Raw genomic sequence first — 22,533 nt, forward strand, 5'->3', positions numbered from 1 at the left:
AACATGCTGTGACCTCATACAGACTGAGTAACCAGTTAAGTCCTAAACAATGGAAAGGACTTGGGTAAATGGAAAAGACTGCGTAAATAAAGATTTAACACATTGGGGTTATTGGAAAAGAACTATAACCCTATAGCCAGAGTGTAGTTTCTACCAAGTAGTAGAAGTTAGAAAATACATTTCCATGGCATCAGTAAAAGACAAGGTATACATGTGAAAAAATAATTCTAAAAAACTAACTTGTTATTAAAATAATGAATGAACAGCCTATGGAAGGAAACAATATTTTGTTTTTAGATTGATATATCCATAATCTGACATGGGATCTGTGGTGTTATATTGTTTGGGTTGAAATCCACAAAGAAAATCCACCCGACAGAGTTATACAGATGGATAGAACTTAATAGACCCTCTGAAAAGATCTCATATATTCTCAAAGTCTTCTAGTGACATTTATCATCTCTCTGAAGGTAACATTCCCCTAACCATCCTTCCTTCAGTAGTGTATATGAGTTAGATAAACTTAAAAAACATGAAAAACATCTGCTTCTTACTTGGCACTCTCCTAATCTGCAGTGCTACCATGTACTCTGAAATCTAACCCAAATGTATGTAAGGCTCAAATGCAAACCAAATTTTCTAGTTATCTCTCTCTAAAATATGAGAACCTATTAACAGGTAACCAACCCAGGTTACAGGAGCCCACTATAATAGAGGAAAAGTAGTCAGTTTTTACAGCACAAACCAAAATAAGGTATATAGGGATGGGAAACTGTTCCTATACAGGATCACACTCTGGACAGTTGGGGCTTTAAGAGTCATGCAATGCTGTAGGAAATACTCAATTTATCCTTGTAGTGCAAAAATAGCCCTATATTAATAAATATATGGACAAGAGTGATTATGTTTCAAAATGTTTATTTATAGCAATACATCAGGCAGGATTTTGCCCTTGGGTCATGGTTAGCTGAACAATGCCTTGGACTAAACTGATCAGTCTCAAAAATCTAGTGTGTATAACAAAGGCAATTCAAGAAATAGGTGCCAATTTTTATTTCCCAACAGATTTTAAGGTTTACTTTTTTATTATTTTAACTATATGCACTGTGTGCCTGAATTTGGGTATGTATGTGTGAATCTAGATGTCCTCAGACACCAGACATACTAAATACCCCTGGCACTAAAATTACAAGCAGTCAAGCCACCTAACATGGGTTCTGGTGAATGAACTTGGGTCCTCTAAAAGAGATCCTTCTGTATCCTGGGTGCTAAGATGAAAGACATACAGAACCACATACTCAGAAAACAAAAATTTGGATTGTGATGATATATAAATCAAAACTTTAGTCTATTTTAAATAACAGCATGATGAGGTAATGTGAAACAATAAGAACTTAAAGATAAATGCAGTAACGATATAAATGTATGCACTAGTTTGAGGGGGAAATTACATTATCCTACAATGTATTACATAGTAAAAGCTCTAAGAATTTACACAAACTCTCAAATATGCATAATTTGCTTATCAACTGGTAGAAGAGTCAATTTGAGACATGGAAGACAAAATAAATAAGAAAATAAACACAGTACAGGAGTAGGTATGAACGAATCCAAACAATAGAAAAGGATAATACTTATTATTAAGCGATGTAAAGGTTTGACATTATGACTCAAGGACAGAGAGAATGCTTAGCATTCAGACTGCACTGGGCTCAATAACTTAAACTAGCTAAACTAAAAACTAAAAACTTATACAAAGGTATATACTTCAGTAAGAGTATAAAGAAGAAACATAAATTACGTTAGTGGGGTATTAGAATAGGAGCTATGAAGAATATAGACAAAACATTTGAGAAGGAGTATTTAATTTCATAAATGATAAGTATTGGGCACCCTGCTCTTTGTATCCTTCAGTGTCGCTAATATTTCACTATAATTTTTTAAAGCTAAAAAAAAAAAAAACAAAGAACAGGCTGGAAGAAGTGATATAAGCCTACCACTCAAACTTAGGAGGTAGACGCAGAAAGATCACAAGTTCCAGGTCACTCTTGACAAAATTACTAAGTCTATGGCAATCCTAGGTTACATCAAACACTGTGTTAAAAACAGGAAAATAGGTGAGTATTTTCTTAGAAACCAATTTTTTTTTCTGATTTTGACCTGAGCAAAGTGCAAATATGTGCCAGAACTTTTCTTTTTATTCAATTTTATATTATTTACAAGAGGAAAACTAAAAACAAAAACCTTCCATCTTTGAACATGGTGCGCCACCTTGTGTTCGAAACTTTCTAACAATAAAAATTCAGAAAAAAATCTGAGTATGGCATACATAAAAATCTAAATTTCTATATATTTTGACATGATGTTCAATTTTACTTAAACACACATAATACACTTGAAAATAATTTTTTGAGATTTATATAAGTAAGGAATATTTTTATTAATGCCTTTTGGTTTTTACTTCACTATATTTTGAGAAAATAACTTGCCTTTTTCCTTTATTTCAAGCATATTAATACTTTACATGAGTAAAATTCAAAGTTACAGTTACTTAAAACAGATACACTTTCATAAAGCAGCTTACCTTCGAATGTGTGATGGATAAGGTGTCTACCCACACTCGCCAGCCACCCCACTCATATTTGACTGCATGGTAAAGCAAAATTCTGAATATGGCATATACCATTTCTGTTATCTTTTGCTCATCTGAATTCTTAGGATTAAAGTAGCAGAGAGAAAGCATCCACTCTTGCCACACAGAGCACTGCAGCAAGCTCCTGAAAACAATTTTTTAAAAAATATTGAATTACTACAAAATATAAAAAATCACCAGAGAATTCTAAAGACTAAAGGTCTATAAAAAGGAGAGGTGGGGCATGATATGGATAAACTGAGGAAGAGAAGGAGAGAGGAAGGACAAACCAGGCCAGGCCTGGTAGTGCATGCCTTTAATCGCAGCACTCACAAGACAAAAACAGGTTGGTCTCTAAGTTCCAGGCCAGCCTGGTCTACAGAAGGAGTTCCAGGGCAGGTAGGGCTACACACAGAAACCCTGTCTCAATGTGGGGCAGGAGGCTGGACCCAAGCCATCATTATCTATAATACATCCAAAACACTTTTAACAATGTGGAAATAAAAGTTCTAGCTCCTGTGTGTTATTTATTCACACTTAGAAAAAGGATTTTTTCTAAGACAAACTAGAATCATCCAAAAGTCGACATGAATACTATAAATAAATGCTTTCTGCTCCAGCTTACCTCCTGTTTTCTCTACTGTTATTAAAAAGTTTAATCATGTCAGAAAGAAACGCTCGGCGAACCTCCATGCTCTCTGGGCACTGGGGAGAATTTCGAAGTAGGGTCGCAATTACTTTCAGTATCTCTGTAAGACAGTTCATAAATAAGTAAAAGCCAAACACAACAAAAAATTCATGAAGGTAGATTAATATAAACAATTTCTTGAGCTTCCTTTTATTAATGTCTACTAAAAAGTTTTTGTAAAACTTGGGGAAAACATGCTAACTTAAAACTTATTTTAAAGAATATTTAAATTTATAGAAAGAAACCAATATTTGTTAGAAAAAACTTATACACAAGACAATGACTTAATGTCATGCTGATTGTCTCTCCTCTCCAACAAATGGCCATGACATGATGAAGCAAGTGCTCCACCATGGAGCTACACACCAGCCAGTTACAGTTTATGCAGTCCAAACAATACATTTAAATTATAAATGAACAAAATGTTTAGTCCCTGCCAAAGAGTAAAGTTAAACGTAAAAACAAAAATTCCCATCATATTCAAAATCTTAAGAAGAAAAGATAAATTCTCATTCTGAAATTAAATTTATTGTATATATAGAGCCTTTCCTTTATGAAATAAAATTTTAAAACTATGAGAAAAAATGAAAACAAATTCAACTGTGCTGAAGATCTCCATGGTGGAATGTAGATACTACGTATTGTCTTCAAAGCTGAGCCCTCAGAAAGAAGAGTCAGTTCAGGCCCAGGTGAGCTGTATCTCCAACACCACACTACACTACCTGCCTTTCCTGAGCCAGTGGTTAGGCACTGAAAGGTCAAACAGTATGGGTTGAGTGGGTCCTCTCCAAAATGCAGGTGTGATCCACATGATAAAGTTAAGAGGTCGGACCGATCAAAGTAATCAAGCCTTGAGGTCTCTCCAATTAATGAGAGGACGGCCATTTTTTTAGGGCTCCAGGGCAGCTTTCAGCTTGCTTGTTCTGTCTTCCTCAGTGGGCAGAGCTGCCCTCACCAGAACAAATAGAGGAACAAATAGAATAAATAAATAAATAGAACAAATTAAATAAATAAATAAATAAATAAATAGGAAGAAAAAAATTTAAAAGTTCTTTTTAAAAAAAAAATGCTATGAAGTGGCATACTCTACACAGAAGCAGAACAGCAGGTAACTGACGTTTAGAACTCCTCCTCATACTCTACACAGAAGCAGAACAGCAGGTAACTGACGTTTAGAACTCCTCCCCATACAAAAAGTACTTGCAATTCTAAAAATCCTTTACTTACACTGATGACATGATCTTAAAAATAAAATGAGAAATGAACATGTTCAGTATGTAAGAATTCTAAGTTAAATAAGACTGTGTCCCATATCAAACTTGGCATTCCTATACTGGCAGTAATTTAAAATAAAAAGTGTCCACCATTGTTTATATAATTTAGCCTAACTTCAATAAATAACATAATAAAAAGTTTTCAAAAAAACTAAACCAAGATCACATGAATAAAATTTAAAACATTTATATAAGCCAAGTAACAACACCAATTGGTGTAACATTCAATAAAGACATAAGTAAAACTATTATGATACATTCCTTAATGAAAGATTTACTCGTTTCAGTATTAACTTTTGGTTTTTCATAGAGACTTTATTTTCAAAGTAGAAAAAAGTAATTTTTAAGTATGTAAAATACATACGAGGGTTTTGTATTTTTACTGTAGAATCAGGATCTGGATGCTGTTTGTGTATCACCTGAGTACAGATCTGTTCTATAAGAATCTGCAAAAGTAAACAACAAGCTGCATTAGCACAGAGCTGGATGAGTGACTCTTAAGGAAGTGACGCACAGTACTCAAGCTCAGTGTATGCAGCTAGCTGGGCATGGGCCTCACCATGTACCTTCAGCTCTAGGGACACTGAGGCAAAAGGACTCCCAGGACTTGACAGTCAGTCTTAATGACAGGGCTAGATTCTGAAACAGCCTGAGCTTCAGAATGAGATGATGTCTCAAAAATAAAACTTATAACATAACCATATAATTTCAATGCTAAGTTATCCAAACACATAAATACCATAATGATATTTACTTCAGTATAAAATTATAATATCATTATAAAATGAGTATCAAAGTCAACACAATGGAATAAACACAAAATAAAGATAATAAGATTACTTAGTAGTTCATAATTAATAAACTTCTAAAATGTAGCCATATTACCTTTATGTAAATAATTTAAAAGTGGTACATTATAAAACAAATGATCTTGTGTAGGAGGAGCTAAGGTGGGAGGAGTAAGGAGAGGAAGAGGACGAGTTGGGGGAGGAAGAGAAAAAAGGAAGAAGAGGAACTAGAGAGGGCAGAGATGTAGGAGGATGGAGAACCACACAGGTATGGAGAGCACTCATGAGGAACAACTTATAACTTATAATTAGGTTAGCTAATTGGGATACAACTCTCTTTGTATGGACATCTTGTTATTAATCATTATCAAACATATAAAGCCTTTGATTAATCAATAGGAATTAGAGTCTCATTCTCTTACTGGGCCCGCATGGATGGCAGAATGGTCTGGGCAATGCCCTGCCTTGCGGAGACAGTGTGGAAGATTGGCAGAGCTATCTCTCACGCTGGCATCTAGTGGGTGGCAGGGCTGGCGTTTCTGGCAAGCCGGTTCTAGCTGCAGTGCACATGTGGCCTCAGGCCGAGAAACATGGCAGCTGGGCTAGGCAGAGCCCCTGAAGCTTAGTCGATGAACCAGAGGCCAGTTTTAAATAATTACCACAACAATCTTGTTTTATTTAAATACTAACCATTATACAGACACCTTACTAATAAATTAATTAGTAATTTCCTAACTGCATTCTTACCTCAAACAGAACATTATACATGGTCATTGTGATTTGATTTGTCTGAAGCATGAGTCTCTCAGCTAGCAGCGAGAACAATCCATGCCCGAGCATGACTTCAGCTTTTCTCCTAAAATAACATGAAAGAAATCACAAAATACAGAGTTTTGGGGGTTTACAACTAAATAAAGTGAATACAACTGGGTTTTTTTTGTTTTGTTTTGGGTTTTTTTGTGTGATTGTAAAATTCGATTCAATTACTATCAACATTTTTCAACCCAGAACTTTCAATGCTAACCACAATATAAGCATAACCAAAGTTCAAGATGCAAAAGAGATGGGCAGAGTGAAACTTGAACTAAGTTCTTCAGAGCATCATCAGTTGCTGCTATCTGTCAGCACTGAGCTATGCACTACTTGGAACAATTACCTAAGACACATTGATGCCTCAGAATCACAATTGGAGGGAAAAAAGAAATGTACATAATTTAAGAAACTGAACACTATAGAAACATGTGCGTTAAAATTAACATTCCAGGCATAAACTTTAAAACTAGAAATCAGGTACTTTAATTTTACCCTGGGGTCAGCAAACTTTTCTATATATTAGATACTTAAAATCTTGTGGACCATACGGTCTCTGTCACATCTCACCATTGCCTTTCTACAATGAAAACAGTCACAGGTATTCAAATAATAATGTGTCTGTGATATAATAAACTTCACATGCAGGTAGCACCTGGGATCAGAAAGACTGCAGTTTACCACAACCAGTTTGTTCTATCTCCAGAATCTAAAGTTCTGAAATAAACTGTGAAGTAGCAACAGATATAATATGATGGTTGTGACATTTAGGTCACTATATCAATCAAGGTAAATTAACATAGATAATACACAAGATGATTCAGTTCACCAAAATTAAGCCTTCAATGCATTTACACTAATTCTCATAAAAACCCAACACATAAATAATTTAAGTAATTTTCATATCAGAATTTAAATTGTCTTGTCCAGTTTTATCTTTAAAATATGCAATAATGCCATTAAACTCATAAGGAAAATTATGAATAAAAACTAAGTAGTCAGCACCACCACCACAACAACAATAAAAAAGGAACGACAGAACAGGAACATGATTTGAAAGCTTTAAATAAATAATAGTCAATAGGTGATTTTAGATCTCATGCACACTCACTTGGGAGCCAGATGCTTTAAAAAGTAGCCCAGTGCCTTGAGTGCCTGCACTCGGATTCCTTCACTCTTCGATGCTAGGAGTTTATAGATAACGCTGAAGAAATAAAAATTAAGAACAAACTAGTCTAAATATAATTTTCAAAGTTAGTATCACAAACTTATGTCAAGTAACATATAAGTAAATTTACTATACATCTATATTCATATATTTCTATATAAAATTTACTATATTTCTGACATCTAACATTCATTTATTTCAGTCTATAGATCCTTCTAGTGAAAAAAAAATCAGAATTAATTAAAAATTCAAAAAAACCCAAGTATATCTCAAGGCACATACATGTATCTTCTGTATAAGCCTGGCTTAAAACACTGTTTAAAGGTAGCATAGTGGATATTAGCCCAAAAGCTCAGAATACCCATGATACAATTCACAGACAACATGAAGCTCAAGAAGAAGGAAGATCAAAGTGTGGATACTTCAGTCTTTCTTAGAAGGGGAAATAAAATACACATGGGAGGAGATACAGAAACAATATGTGGAACAGAGACGGAAAGAAAGGCCATCCAGAGACTGCCCCACCTGGGGATTCATCCTATATACAGTTACCAAACCAAGACACTATTGTGGATGCCAAGAAGTGCTTGCTGACAGGAGCCTGATATAGCTATCTCCTGAGAGGCACTGCCAGAGCCTGACAAATACAGAGGTAGATGCTTGCAGCTAACCACTGGACTGAGCAAGGGGTTCCCAATGAAGGAGTTAGAGAAAGGAATGAAGGAGCTGAAGGGGTTTGCAGCCTCACAGGAGGAAAAACAATATGAACCAACCAGACCCCCCAGAGCGCCCAGGGACTAAACCACCAACCCAAAGAGTACACATGGAGAGACCCATGGCTCCAGCCACATATGTAGCAGAGGATGGCCTTCTCAGACATCAATGGGAGGGAGAGGCCCATGATCCTGTGAAGGCTTGATGACCCAGTGTAGGGGAATCCAGGACAGGGAAGTGGGAGTGGGTGAGTGGGTGAATGAGGCAGGGACGGGGGACACCCTCAAAGAAGCAGGGGGATGGGAGATGGGATACAGGGTTTATGGAGGGGAAACCAGGAAAGGGGATAACATTTGAAATGTAAATAAAGTATCTAGTAAAAAGAAAAAGAAAAGCAAAAAATGAAGGTAGCATATATTTAAACTTATGAATAATTATTATTACCATGAAAAATGAAAGGATGGACCAGTAATATGTGATTATCAGAAAAGACATACAAATAATACATTTTAGTTTTTTAAATTAATTGATTATTAGGTGTGGTGGCTCATGCCTGCAACCCCAGTACTTAGGAAGCTGAGGCAGAGGATCACCATGAAGTTTGAGCTACACAGGAAGAAAACCCATTTATGGACTGTAAACTTAACTGGAGATATATGGCTAAGAAAGGAATAGGCCCTAGTGGGGAACTTAATACTTAAAACTGACATAGCACCTAACTGCCCTTTAAACACCTATGCTCATACCAATAGACAATGCCCCTCTTTGCAGTGAGTGGTTGTAAATGCAATGTCTCATGGCTGCTCAAGATGCTGAGAATAAGTAACTGTTGAATATATAAACAAGATGCTTACACCACACACTCAAAAGTTCAAGGGAACATTACAGAAGAGGGCAGAAAAACCTTCAGAGTTGGAAGACAAGGAGAAGGGTTGGAAAATGCCATCTTCTGGGTCCAACACTGATAATACAATCTTGAACCCACCACAGCAGGTTCCTTTCTATGCTTAGGTCCCAACAAGACACTGTCAACAATCAGTTATGGATGGGGAAGGGCTTATGTGCCCCAAGCCTCCCTGCTAAACTACTGGCTACTGAAACATTCTGGGAGAGAGATAGTCACTGTCGACAGGTTAAACCCCCTAGCAAACCCAACCAAAATCCAATGCATAGTTGCACACCTGTGATTACAGAGATGGCCCAGTAAGTTTCAAACCAAGAAGATACGAATGTGGGAACAGAAATTTTAGGGAGACGGAGACAGGAATGGGAGCTGAGAGTAATTAAAATAAATTTTATACAACCATAAAAATGTCAAAGACAAATTTAAATAATAAAATGCATACTGAAACAAGAAAAATAATAAAAATGTTTAATTAAATAATTCCAAAAGTAAAATAGACTTAAAACCACAACTAAAATGATAAATTTTACAATAAATTCTCAAAACTATTATTAATTTAATCTTAAAAGAACACTGAAAGCTTTCTGAAAAATGAACGAACACTCAAAATAAAATTTAAATTGTTTATTATAGCATTCTTTTCTACATAAATATTTATAACAAAGACAAAAAACTAGAATTTTATGATTACTTAAAAATTAAGATAGGGCCAAACTGATGGTACACACCTTTAATCCCAGCACTCGAGAGACAAAGACAGAAGGATCACAGCAAATTTAAGATCAGTCTAATCTGCCCTGCCTAAAGAATTAAAAAAAAAAAAAAAGGAATCTTCCTAGGTAAACTGCTACATTTAATAATATAGTCATGCATGTGTGGGGGAGGGGACAGAAGTGGAAAAGGGGAGCATGATAAGGTATGTGGGGGGGGGGGGTCAAGTGGGAGAAACAGGAGTGAACTCCTGAAGGTCCACAGAATGAATGGAAACAGGAACCCTCGGGAGGTAGGAGGTGGGGGGGACCCTCTAGAAAGTACCAGAGATCTGGGAGGTGAGAGATGCTCAGGACTCAAAGGGAGGGACCTTAGGTGAAATGACAGTGGGGAGAGGGAACTTGTAGAGCTCACCTCCAGTAGAAAGACAGGGCATCAAGTGAGGGATGGGGTTGCCATCCCACAGTCAAAAACTCTGACTCAGAATTGTTCCTGTCTAAAAGAACTGCAGGGACAAAAACGTAGAAGAAACTGAGGAAAAGGAAGTCCAGTGGCTGGTCCAAATTGGTATCCATATTAAGGGAAGGCTCCAAGGCCTGACACTATTACTGCTGCTATGGTGTGCTTACAGACAGAAGCCTAGCATGGCTGACCTCTGACAGGCCCAACAAGAAGCTGACTGAGATTGAAGCAGATACTTACATCCCACCAATGAACAGAAGTGGGTGACCCCTGTGGTTGAATTAGGGAAAGGCTGGAAGAAGTTGTGGAGGAGGGCAACCCCACAAGAAGACCAGAAGTCTCAACTAAGCTGTACCCCTGAGATGTCTCAGACACTGAGTCACTAACCAGGCAGCATACACCAGCTGGTCCAAGGCTTCCCGACACACATACAGCAGAGGACTGCCTGGTCTGGCCTCATTGAGAAAAGATGCACCTAACCCTCAAAAGACTTGAAGCTCCAGTGAGTGGGGAGGCCTTGGGTGGAGGCGGGGGTCTGGGGGGGGCAGAGGGGGGAAGCAATGGAATGAGGAACTGTTGGAGGGCAGACTGGGAAGAGGATAATGACTAGACTGTAAAACAGATTAAGTACAATTAAATAATAATAATAATAATAATAATAATAATAAATATATTCAAAAATGATTATCAGAACTTAAGACTCATTCACAAAAAAATCATAAAATAATCTCAATATTAGTAAGTTTAAAATATTAAATTATTTCCTTCTATAGACCTATAATCAAATAATATGTCTCATATTTAAGAATCTTGTATTTCCGAAGTAATGCTTTATATTAAACCTAACTAGAACTCTGCAAATGCTGACTCTTACCGTAATCCATTCCTTTGGTCAAAAGCAGGAATCATGGAGTTAGGATGCTCTGCCATTAATGCAACAAGCAATTGTAAGACATCCATTAGATTGTCGTCCTAGAATTATTTAAAAAATTAAAAATAAAATGAAGAAAAATCAATTCTTTGGATACTGAATACTTATGAAACAATATAAATTTCATCTTTAAACAAACGAGTAACTAAATCTACAATATGCCAGTTTTTGAAAAAATAGGTTCTTTAAATATTTTAATTATAAGTAAAATATTTACTTACAATTATACTTTAAATATACAGTTCAAAGTATATATGTAAAACATCCAGAGATTTTTCTAATCAGAGAGATAAACTGGCTTTTGTGTTACACTGTATCACAATATCACTGCAGCATGCTCTACAGAAATGTACAACTGACATAACTAAACATTTTTTGTTGTCCTCAGCTCAAAACCAGCACCCAGGGATCTCATGCCCTCTTCTGGCCTTCAGAGGCACACACAAATCATAGACATACATGTCAGCAAAACATATGTACACATTATAGACAGACAGACTGACAGACAGTTAAAAGAAAAAAAGATATCTGAACCCATTTAATTTTCAAATAAGCAATTTTAAATTCTATTACAAATGTCTTGTTTAACAAAATATGCATGCAAAAATTAGTAAGAAGAATGTGTTATGGATTTAAATCCAATCATTTTTAGCCATTTTCAAGTCTACTTTTCTCATTGTTACACTAGTTTGTAACAATTTTCTTTAGTGTACTTTATAAACTAAATAAAACCTAATTTTAGCAACTTCTGAAAATCTTTCAAAATGCTTCGCAGGAGGGGGCTGGTGAGATGGCTCAGTGGTGAAGAAGACTGACTGCTCTCCTAGAGGTCATGAGTTCAAATCCCAGCAACCACATGGTGGCTCACAACCATCTGCAATGAGATCTGATGCCCTCATATGGGTGTCTGAAGACAGCTACAGTGTACTTACATATAATAAATAAATATAACAATCTTTTAAAAAAAATGCTTCACAGGAACATAATGTGACAATAAAATCATTAAAATGAGGATTCATTAACATTAAATAAACATTTATTCTCCATGACAGTGATACAATTAGTAAATATTTCCTTGATGTTTTTACTTTTAAAAAACATCCCTAAGGCAGCTTAAAAAAATGAAATCCACAAACCAGACATTCAAGTATTACCTCATGCATAGTCAGCAGGTAATTAAGAATGGCCTGTAGCTCATCTTCCTTTACTCCAGAGTCCTTCAGAAACATAATACATGTATCTTAGCCTTACACATAAAAATCATTTTTAAGATCAGAAACCATACATAGATTTAGTCAAGTTCAGCTGCTAGAAATCTAAAAAATAACACAAAACTCTTAAATTTAAAATAAAATTCTGAGGAAGCACGAAGGACACATAGTATGAAGACTATACAGAAATCAAAGGGCAGATCTCTTGGCAAACCTAATATGACAGTTAGTAGGTACTACAACTTAAAGAATACAGAATAAAATAGAGGGAAAATCTGTACAAGCCAGTAATCCTAGAACCTAGGAGGCGAAAGCAAGAGAATCAGTAAAACCATCCTGAAATTACACAGTGAGTTCCAGCCCAGCGTGGGCTATGTGAGACTCTGTCTTAGAAAAAGGAAAGGGAAAGGAAAGGAACACAGAAAAAAAAAAAAAAAGATATGAGCAAAAAAAAAAAAAAAACTAAAGTACAGACACAATATATTATTCTTTTCTTTTGTCTCTTTTAAGACAAAATCTCATATATCCCAGAGAAGAGGGGGATGGAGGAGGAGCTATGGGAAGCGGGGACTGAGAGGAGATGGGGGCTGCATATTGGGCTATAAAGTTAATTAATTAATTAATTAATTAATTAAAACTCTAAAACGGCATTTTCTAAAATAAAAATGCTCTTTTTAAAAATATTAAATTTTATTTTGCTTATAATAAAAAAAGCATAAAAACTGATAATTTCTAAAGGCTGATAAATCTTTGTGGCATATTTATACAAAAATTCTGCTTCTCCAAGACTGATGCTAGGTACAAGGACCCTGAAAATGAAAGCCTATTTAGGTGCTTTGTTGGCTACTGTAGCACACAGGCAAGACCAGAACCTAGTGTTAAACAGGGACTCTAAATGTTTGCCAAATGAAAAGACAAATACTCTTAAATTCTCGTGGAAACTTATATAATATGTATTTAAATTGCCAAACTCCAATTCTACTGTAATTTATATATACCCAAGAGTAACAAGAATGAAAAACAGAGTATGAAAAAAATCTCACAACAGACTTTCTGTCTTATTTTACTGGCAAAAAATAAGCAAGCATAAATCATATTTTATATAAAATTATCAGCTATGACATGCATGGGGTAGGGGGAGAAACAAACTCACCTTCATCACTAATTGCTTAATGAACATCAGTAAAAATGCTCGCAGAGAAAGTATTTCTTTCTGACTGGGTCTTGGTCCATCTTTAAAGACATACACAATTAGTTTTTCAAAGATCTCAAAGCTAACTAAAATACAAAGCTTTCATTTCCAAGAGCTTTTCCATTTGCTTAAGAGAAATATAGAGCTGGGCATAGAGATACATTTTAAACCCAGCACTCAGAAACAGAAGTAGAATCTCTGAGTTTGAAGCAAGCATGGTCTACAGATTAAGTTCTAGGCTACCCAAAGTTGCACAGTGAGACCACATCTCAAAACACACACACACACACACCCCAATCTTCTAAAGAGTGACTTCCTCTTTTATGCCTGTTGAAAGACAAGCATTCACTCTCATATTAAACTGTATATGCAATGCTCCAAAAGCACAAAATAGATTTTATTGTTTGCTGGACATGAGACGGCTTTAGGATTCCTGCAGACATAAGGCAGGAGAGCAGGAGAGAGCCTGGCTGGGAAGAGCCGGGTGGGCAGAGGTGGAGGGAAAAAGATGCTGATGTGGAATGAGTATGATTACAATGCATCATACATATAAAATGTTGGCAAAATAATTTTTTAAAAGTTCATACTTCAAAAAGGTGAAAGGATTTCAAAACAAACATATGGTGATAAAAATTATACTTGATAATAATTATATTTTGTTCTGAAAGCACTTGTTACTAAGATAACAAAAATTACCAAAAACTTAAAAAAATAAAGATCTAATCTTTGGGCAGTAAAATGTTATTATGCAAACTGGGTATGAAACAATGTTTTCACTGCTGTCTTTTAAACTCTTACAGAAAGAATGCTTCACCACACAAGACTGTTAATGAACAAGAGAAACATTCTGCTGACTACCTCTGACATCTCCAGTACTTGGGCAAGTCCTTGGTCACACATGGCTCATATTAAGTCAATTTTCATGTCTGAAGCATCCAATTCCAAAGTACAAAACCTCTGAAACCAAGTAACTATTGTTTCAAGACCTCAAGTTAGAGACCTATTTGCCTCATAAATTCAACAGTTTCCCTCACTAATCACTATTTACAGCTATTGCACAGACCACCAAAGCACAAGACCACCATGACCTTGAACAGATCAATTAAAATAGGAAGAAAATTGTGTAAAATGTGTTCCACATGATAATTCCTAGACAAATAACAAGCTAAACAGACAAGAACCACAAAATTTGTCCAGCTCCCTTAGCTGACCAATGAGACTACTGAAGTCACTGATTACTTATAAAATGAAAATCAAGACATGAAACTAGCAATCAACTTGTACATGAAAGTCCTACACCACCATGAAATCTCCATCAGAAAGTTCTGGCCTAGATCTGCAAGTGTCACATGCTTGTTGGCTTACATACATGGTATGAGTTGTATCTTTGCAGCTTTTTCGGCTGTTGATGCATTATTCTCAGAAAATAGTTTATTTTGAAGGTAAAGTAGCATAAAAGTACAAGACTAACTTTATAAGTTACTGAACAGTCAAAGCCTTTGACAATAATGAAAAGACATGGTTTTCTGGATCCTGGGCATCTACTTCTAGTATGAAGCAACAGTCTTTAAATGCTGTCAAAGGGACACACATTTATCTCACACTGTGTGTTAGGCACCTCCAACTGTGGTCCATCAGCACAATAATGTCATAGACTCGGGCATAGAATCAACCCAAGCCAAGGAGCAGCACAGAGACCAAAGAGACTTGAAAATACCTGATACAGTTAGGAGGACTCCAAAGCAGAATGGCTGCTAGGTACTACAAAGGGAGGGAATTCCAGAAAACATCTGACACAGAAGAGCTAGTCTATGTGGACACAAACTTGCTGTGAGCATCTTTGAACACCTGCACCAGTTATACCTGAGACCACCACTTAGAATCAGTTGATGAGCTTTCTTTCAAGACAAGCCAGTTTGATAAGTTTTATAAAACTTGAAAAGTTTTACTTTGACCTTTTATGAACTTTCCACATGTTCAGAGAATATTACCCTTGCAATACTATTCCCTTTCCTATTATGAAAGAAAACGACTACTGAAATTTTAGAATTTCATTACATCTTTATTACACATAGAAACCTACATTTCTATGAAACCTCCATCTCCACAAAACACCATTTTCAATGATTCTCACTATGGCTAGCTCAACACCAATACCAGTAAGCAACCATTTGCTTGTCTTAGAGAAAATGTGTTAAAACTAGCCTGATCATACTGCTTCCCAAACAATTCATTTAAAAACAGTTGCATTCTTCTAAAACAGTAACACAATGTTAGCAACAGCATTTTATAACAAACTAATAAATTTGCTATAGAAATGGTTCTGAAGAGCATTTGATCAGAGGATCCAGGTTTGACTCCCAGAACCTACACAGTAGCTCACAACCTTCTACTTCACTTCCAAGGGATCTGATACCCTCTTCTGGCCTCTGAGGGCACTAGCCAAATATGTAATACATTATATATATATATATAGGCAAAACACTTAATCACGTAAATTAAAATGAAAAAAAATGTATTGTTGGTTTATTTTATATCCTGATTTTACCATGTGAACAACATAGCATTCAGAAAGCGGAATTATACCTAATCCTTTGGGGGTGATACCACTTCGATCTTGAGGATTCACTGCCCAGTAGTAGTACTTCAGTGTGTGCATGATGAGCAGCACTGTTCCAACTCTCCGAATAGTATTATATATGTTGACTGTACCAATGAATTCAGTGGATAGGTAAGTATAAAGCATCAACTGAACCTACAAAACCAAAAGGAAGAACACAGGCAAAGAAGCTCATTGGTACCCATCTCATAGGTAACTATATTTGAACTATATTTAATCCAAAGAGTAAGATGCTAAGCTTAATGACATCATATCAGACATCAAAACACACAAGCATCCAAACATACTCCTTATAAAGTAAATATCCCAAAATATATCACTTTTTGTTATATTAGCCCATGAAAATAATTCATTTATCCCCATTTAGCAACCACCAATTTTTCATTAGCATCTGTATCTTTATGCTTTAAGCAACTGTTTTGCATTGTGTGCTTTTCTGGGTCAATGGGTGGGTGGATTTGTTTGTTTGTTTGTTTGTTTGTTTGTTTGAGACAGGATCTCACTATGTAACCCTGGTTAGTCTAGAACTCAGTATATAGACCAAGTTGGCCTCAAACTCACAGGAATTCACCTGCCTCTGTCTCCTGGATGCCTGAATTTAAGAACTAATGGAAAATACCACCATGTCTGGCCTTAAATAATTGATTTGTACATAGAGATGCTTTCTTTATTTTACAGAAAAGTAGAAGCGAGGAGAGGAGAGATGATTTCCTTTTGGGTAAAGCAATTGGCAACTAAGTGTGAGGAACTCCATTTGGATCCCAGAACCAATATAAAACTGCACACAGTAGCATATGTCTGTAATCTAGACTCCCACACAGAGATGGAGATGGAGGCACAGATAAGAGAACCCCAGACACTTGCAAGCCAGCAGGCATGGGCAGTGGTAAGCAGCAAGAGATCCTGTCTCAAACAATGTGAAGGATAAGAACTTACTTTGGAGGATATCCTCTAACTGCCACACGGGTCCCATAGCACACGGGCACCCCATTCTCACATCAACAGGCACACACTTAGATACATGCGCACACAGATATTTTCGAAAGGCTGGTATGGCTAAAAATACTAAATACATAAAAATGTACATATGTCTACATTTACTTCACATAAAAGCTCTTATATATTGCCGGGCAGTGGTGGCGCACGCCTTTAATCCCAGCACTTGGGAGGCGGAGGCAGGTGGATTTCTGAGTTCGAGGCCAACTCAACCTGGTCTACAGAGTGAGTTCCAGGACAGCCAGGGCTACACAGAGAAACCCTGTCTCGAAAAACAAAAAAACAAACAAAAAAAAAACAAAAAAAAAAGCTCTTCTATAAGAACAGAAGAATGTGAGTGCTACCCCACCACAGCTCATTTCATCCCCTCCAGTTTCAGTGAGATCATGATTCTAAACCTCAGCAACAGCTATACTCAAGTTCTTACAACAAGAGAAAATCAGGGCTACTCCTATTCTACTCTCACGCCATACCATGAACTTCCCATTTTCTGCCTAATGGGTATATATATTTTAAAAACTGAACAAACTGTATGCCCAGCATACATAATCTCCCCGTAGACTAAATTACTTCCATGCCTTTGCAACTAAACATTTACATTACTTTCCTGGACACTAGGGGTTTTCATTTTCAACCCTGTGCTGAAACTTCTTGTTGTTTGGGAATTTTTTTAAACAAGCAAGTATTAAGTACATATCTTTTAGATGCCCTATAAATAACCAATTTAAGATTTAATTAGTAATCTGAATAGTAGATATGTTTTTAAAAAAAACAATAGTGCTTAATTGGATTAAACTGGAGATTAGAAGACAACTGGAATATAAAAAAAAATACCAAAACTATGCTGAGATTTCAGGTAATTGGTTGCATCAAAATGTTTTTGATATATTTACTGATGTTAAAATGAGTAGCCCCAGGCTGGTGAGATGGTTCAGTGGTTAGGAGCACTGACTGCTCTTCCAGAGGTCATGAGTTCAAATCCCAGCAACCACATGGTGGTTCACAACCATGTTAATGATATCTGATGCCCTCTTGTAGGGTGTCTGAAGACAGCTACAGTGTACTTACATATAATAAATAAATAAAAATTTTAAAAAAAAAGGTTTGCCATTTAAAAAACAAATGAGTAGCCCCAACCTCTCTGTCACTAAAGCAATATAACACTTCTTATAACATACTTCAAATTCTTAAGCACTTTATTTCAGGTCAAAAATATTTACATGTACCCATATACTTAGCACTAGATTGAGGATTATAATGACACAAATGCCATTCCTCACACTAAAATACAGTTAAGGAGATGAAAATTATACAAAAAAACTCAAGCCATAAAAGCAGACACTGAGACACAAACATTGCCATGGCAGGACTGGGGACACTGAGCAGCAGAACACTTGCACAGCATGTGCAAAAGACTGGGCTCAATCACCTGCACCTCAAGGACACAACAACAAGAAAAGATCATGACACAAAACATAATGCAGTGCCCAGAGATGCTATGGTCAGATATCTGTAGGAAGAACCTCATCAATCAAGAAGCATAAAGCAAGGCTTTGTAGCAGTGTAGCCAGACAAACGGAAAGAAAATTTCCAACAAGAAAAATAGTGGCTTAAAAAACTGTATCACAGATCTGGAGCAATCATTTTCCAAACCTACCTGTGCATTAAAAGACCTAGAAAACATTTTCTGAAAATATTATGAAGCCTTAGTCATACCCTACACTATTCAAATCAAAATCAGCAGTAGATGGAGTAAGATTCTGCTTTACATTTTTGTTTTTAAAAACTTTCCCCAACTGATTCAGTCAGCAGCCAAGACTGGGGAACCACTCTCTAGTGAAACCTTATGGTACCTGCCTACTTACTGAGGATATCTGGATTTCTACATTACAAAACCTAGAACTGGCAGAAAGGCTTGAAGCTAGCTGTGAGATTACCTCACTCTGAAAATAATAGAAAACTAAAATCTGAGAGACTAAGAAAGGATATGATGAGAATGTCATGTTTGAAAAACACAGGAAGACCAATGTGGTGATGCAAACCTGTAATCTCAAAACAAATGCAAAGGCAAGAAGATCATGGCCCAAGACTGGCAGGCTACAAAGTGAGAACTAGGCCAACCAGGACTTACAGAGCTAGACTCTGTCTCAAAAGTAACAACAAAATATTCAAGATTTCGTAAATAAAATAATAAATTGAATACAAGGTAGATAAAATCAGATAATTTTAAGAATGATATTATGACAAGGAAAATATATTGGATTTAATAGCAATATACATTGATAAATGAAAGTAAAGACCTCTATGCTAATTAGGAACAAACCTTCCTTCCCTCATCCACTCATCATACAATCCAATCACACCTATGCAGCAACTATCTTTGTCACTATGTCTAATATCCATGAGTGCAAGAATCAAGCCTGTCTTGCTCACCACTCTACCCATGCTTCCCAGAATGAAGCAGTTATTCCACAAATACTTTCTGAGTAAACAAAAGACCACTGCAAATCAGAAAATTGATAGTTCCTTCAAGGTCATTACAAGAACACCTCTGAAACTGTGCGACTATAAGGAGCGCCTCACTCCCTGCTCAAAGCAAAGGCTAGATCACACAGCTACAGCTCCAACTTCAGGAACTACAGGAGGGTTCGCTCTGACTCTACAGAAGCACGCACATTCCCTGTAAGCCTAGTGTAACATGCACTATACTGTGCTCTTTAGAAATGATTTCTCTCACCCTACAAGCTACACAACCTGCCAGTCAAACAATCTGGATCTGTCCTTTGCTATAATTGTGTTTATGATAAACTAAAAGCAAATAAAATTCCTTATAGATATACCAAGCAAACAGCTGACAGAGAATGTTAATTTAATATCAAGTCAATTATAAATTCTACAAAAGTAATTAAGGAAATTTAGTTAAAGTGTAAAGTAATAAATTGTGATAATATCAGGAACATGGAGAAGTCATGTGATTAAGTTTAAAGTAAAAAACATTCCTCTAAGACTAAGTAATAAGACCCTTTCTGACAACTTCAAAAGAGACACAAAGCCTTACAAATATGCTGGCTAGTAAGACAAAAAAAAATGTCTAGTAAAAGATTTTTAAAGTAACTTGAAACAATCTTTGAAAAGAAATAAGACTGAGGGTCATAGAAGAGAAAGAGGTCAAATGTAACCTGGAGATAAAAAGCTACAACCTCCAGCTGCCTCCTCTGATTATTTCCAAATGGCAATCACAGTCGGCAGCTGTGTTTCTCTTTACCATTTAAAAAGACTGGCTCAAAATAAGATATTGTGACCCCAGAAGGGAAAGTCTGCAGACATTTTTTTCCTGACAATTAGAGTAAGTATGTGCTATAATAGACACAGCAAGCGGGCAAAGGGGGAGGGGAAATGGGAACAGGGGTTAAAATAACACCATTTCTAAGAAAAATTGTAAATACAGATGAATGTACATAATTTTAAAACTTGGTAAAACTTTATTTCAAATTATATTTAATATTAATACTAATAAGTTTTTAGGACAACTAATAGATAAGTGTGTTAAAGACTTTGTTCACAAGCTCTGTAGTAAAAAATTCATTTATATTCACATAGGAATAAGTAGTTTGTTGTCAAAGTACTACAAAATTATTTAGCAAACACCTAAGAATATTCTGTTATTTAATATTAAAATTAACATTTAATGAGACCACTATATTATGCCTTAAGGGAAATGTGGTATTTCAGCTTTGGCTGGAAAATGAAACCCAAGAGTTCATCATACTGGCTGAAGTATGCACAGAAGAGGCAAACAATAGGTACAGGGAGAGATGGGAGGAAATGGAGAGAGGAAAGAGAGGGAGAAGAAATGTGTATGTGCACAAGTGTGTGTGCACACATACACATGTGCATTTACAAAAGAACAGAGCTATAGAACTATAGATTCTAGGAAAGATGGAGTAGAACTGCTCTCGAATTTATACTTACCAAACAAAGGCCCCCTCAACTAAAACCTTATTTAATACAGGAAAATAAAACCAAAATTAGTACGTATGTATGTATGTATGTATGTATGTATGTATGTATGTATGTATGTATATATATAAATGACTGGAACACTTTCCTAAAAATCAAAAAAATGTGCTTATTCAAAACTGGCTATCCACTGAAACTTTGCTCATCGATATATAGAAGGAAGAAAGAAAACTCTAATGACTGTCACTTTTCTCAAACACAAACACTTAACAGAGAGTGAAAGGAGATCAGCATGCATCACCTTGGCTGGAGTGTGGATCCATACAGCAGGATTAAGAAGAATGTGATCACACAGTTGTTTCAGGAGGGGCATCCCATTCTGCAGATTGCTCAAATACTTTGAAAATGCAAGGCAAAGTTCAAGTACTGCTCTGCTGACGTGGGATTTGGACGACTGTGGGGGGTGTGGGGAGGAAAGTAGTTTAAAGGTTACTACTAATTCAAAGGAAGGTAAGTAAATTACAAGCTGTCAACACCAAAAAAGAATGTGTCCACAAACTATGCTCAAAGTTAAAGATGGCATGAAGCTCACTGCCACACTTCCTTAACAGAAGACAGGAAGCAAGGTAAAACAAAATCTACAGTTTTAAGTAATTTTCTATAGGCAAAGTAGACATTCTTGTAGACAGCATTTCTTAACCACATGGAAAAACAATTATGTGATTTGCAAATCAATATTAAGCATATAAAATATATCATACTTTACCTTTTCAAGACTATAACCTATTACCAAAAAGCCCTTACAAGCGAGCATCTGCTCCTGCATAGCAACTGAGTTCTTCAACAGCTCCATGATAAAAGCCAGCAAGGTTGTACTAAAATAGACAAAAGGCAATGGTTTGAGAAAAAATATTCCACAAGAAAATATTAGATTCAACATATATAGCCTTCCATTTAACTTAATCAAAATTTCTGTTTCAGGGCAGGAATGTAACTCAATGGAAGAATGCTTACCCAGCTTGTGAGGTCCTGTGTTCAACCCCTAGAAACCCCTGGCAAGTCCTACTAAAACCATCTCCAAGATTATTTCAGAACAAAATAATTACTGTATTAATTAAGAGTCACTCAATATTTCATGTATTTTATCACAAACATTAGTAACGTAGAAACAATACAACAAACATGCACTGCATAGAAAAAAGTAAACAACATCACAACATTTGGAAACAATAGATATATGTATAAGGAAAGTATTAAGATCTTAATAAGCTGGGCAGTAGTGGCGCACGCCTTTAATCCCAGCACTTGGGAGACAGAGGCAGGAGGATTTCTGAGTTCGAGGCCAGCCTGGTCTACAGAGTGAGTTCCAGGACAGCCAGGGCTACACAGAGAAACCCTGTCTCTGGGGGTGGGGAAAACTAAAATTCAACATCCCTTCATGATAAAAGTCTTGGGAAGATCAGGAATTCAAG

The 22,533-nt window shown here is 36.2% G+C and overlaps 1 protein-coding gene across 1 annotated transcript in view; it reads right to left on the reverse strand.

Moving 5' to 3' along the window:
* Lrba (LPS responsive beige-like anchor protein) overlaps nt 1-22,533 on the reverse strand; it is a gene marked incomplete at its 3' end in the record, with an annotated part of 362,529 nt that overhangs the window by 255,670 nt on the left and 84,326 nt on the right. Inside the window, exons 11-21 of the mRNA XM_028789471.1 lie at nt 21,828-21,936; nt 21,363-21,515; nt 16,072-16,240; nt 13,447-13,526; nt 12,237-12,299; nt 11,026-11,123; nt 7,304-7,396; nt 6,130-6,238; nt 4,959-5,040; nt 3,258-3,381; nt 2,585-2,777 (exon numbers count right to left, since the gene is read on the reverse strand). Of these exons, the coding sequence (XP_028645304.1) occupies nt 2,585-2,777; nt 3,258-3,381; nt 4,959-5,040; nt 6,130-6,238; nt 7,304-7,396; nt 11,026-11,123; nt 12,237-12,299; nt 13,447-13,526; nt 16,072-16,240; nt 21,363-21,515; nt 21,828-21,936 (1,273 nt within the window). The remainder of the gene's footprint in view (nt 1-2,584; nt 2,778-3,257; nt 3,382-4,958; nt 5,041-6,129; nt 6,239-7,303; nt 7,397-11,025; nt 11,124-12,236; nt 12,300-13,446; nt 13,527-16,071; nt 16,241-21,362; nt 21,516-21,827; nt 21,937-22,533) is intronic.

The sequence above is a fragment of the Grammomys surdaster genome, unplaced genomic scaffold (assembly GCF_004785775.1).
Source record: "Grammomys surdaster isolate TR1022 unplaced genomic scaffold, NIH_TR_1.0 125834, whole genome shotgun sequence".
In the NCBI taxonomy this organism is placed as follows: domain Eukaryota; kingdom Metazoa; phylum Chordata; class Mammalia; order Rodentia; family Muridae; genus Grammomys; species Grammomys surdaster.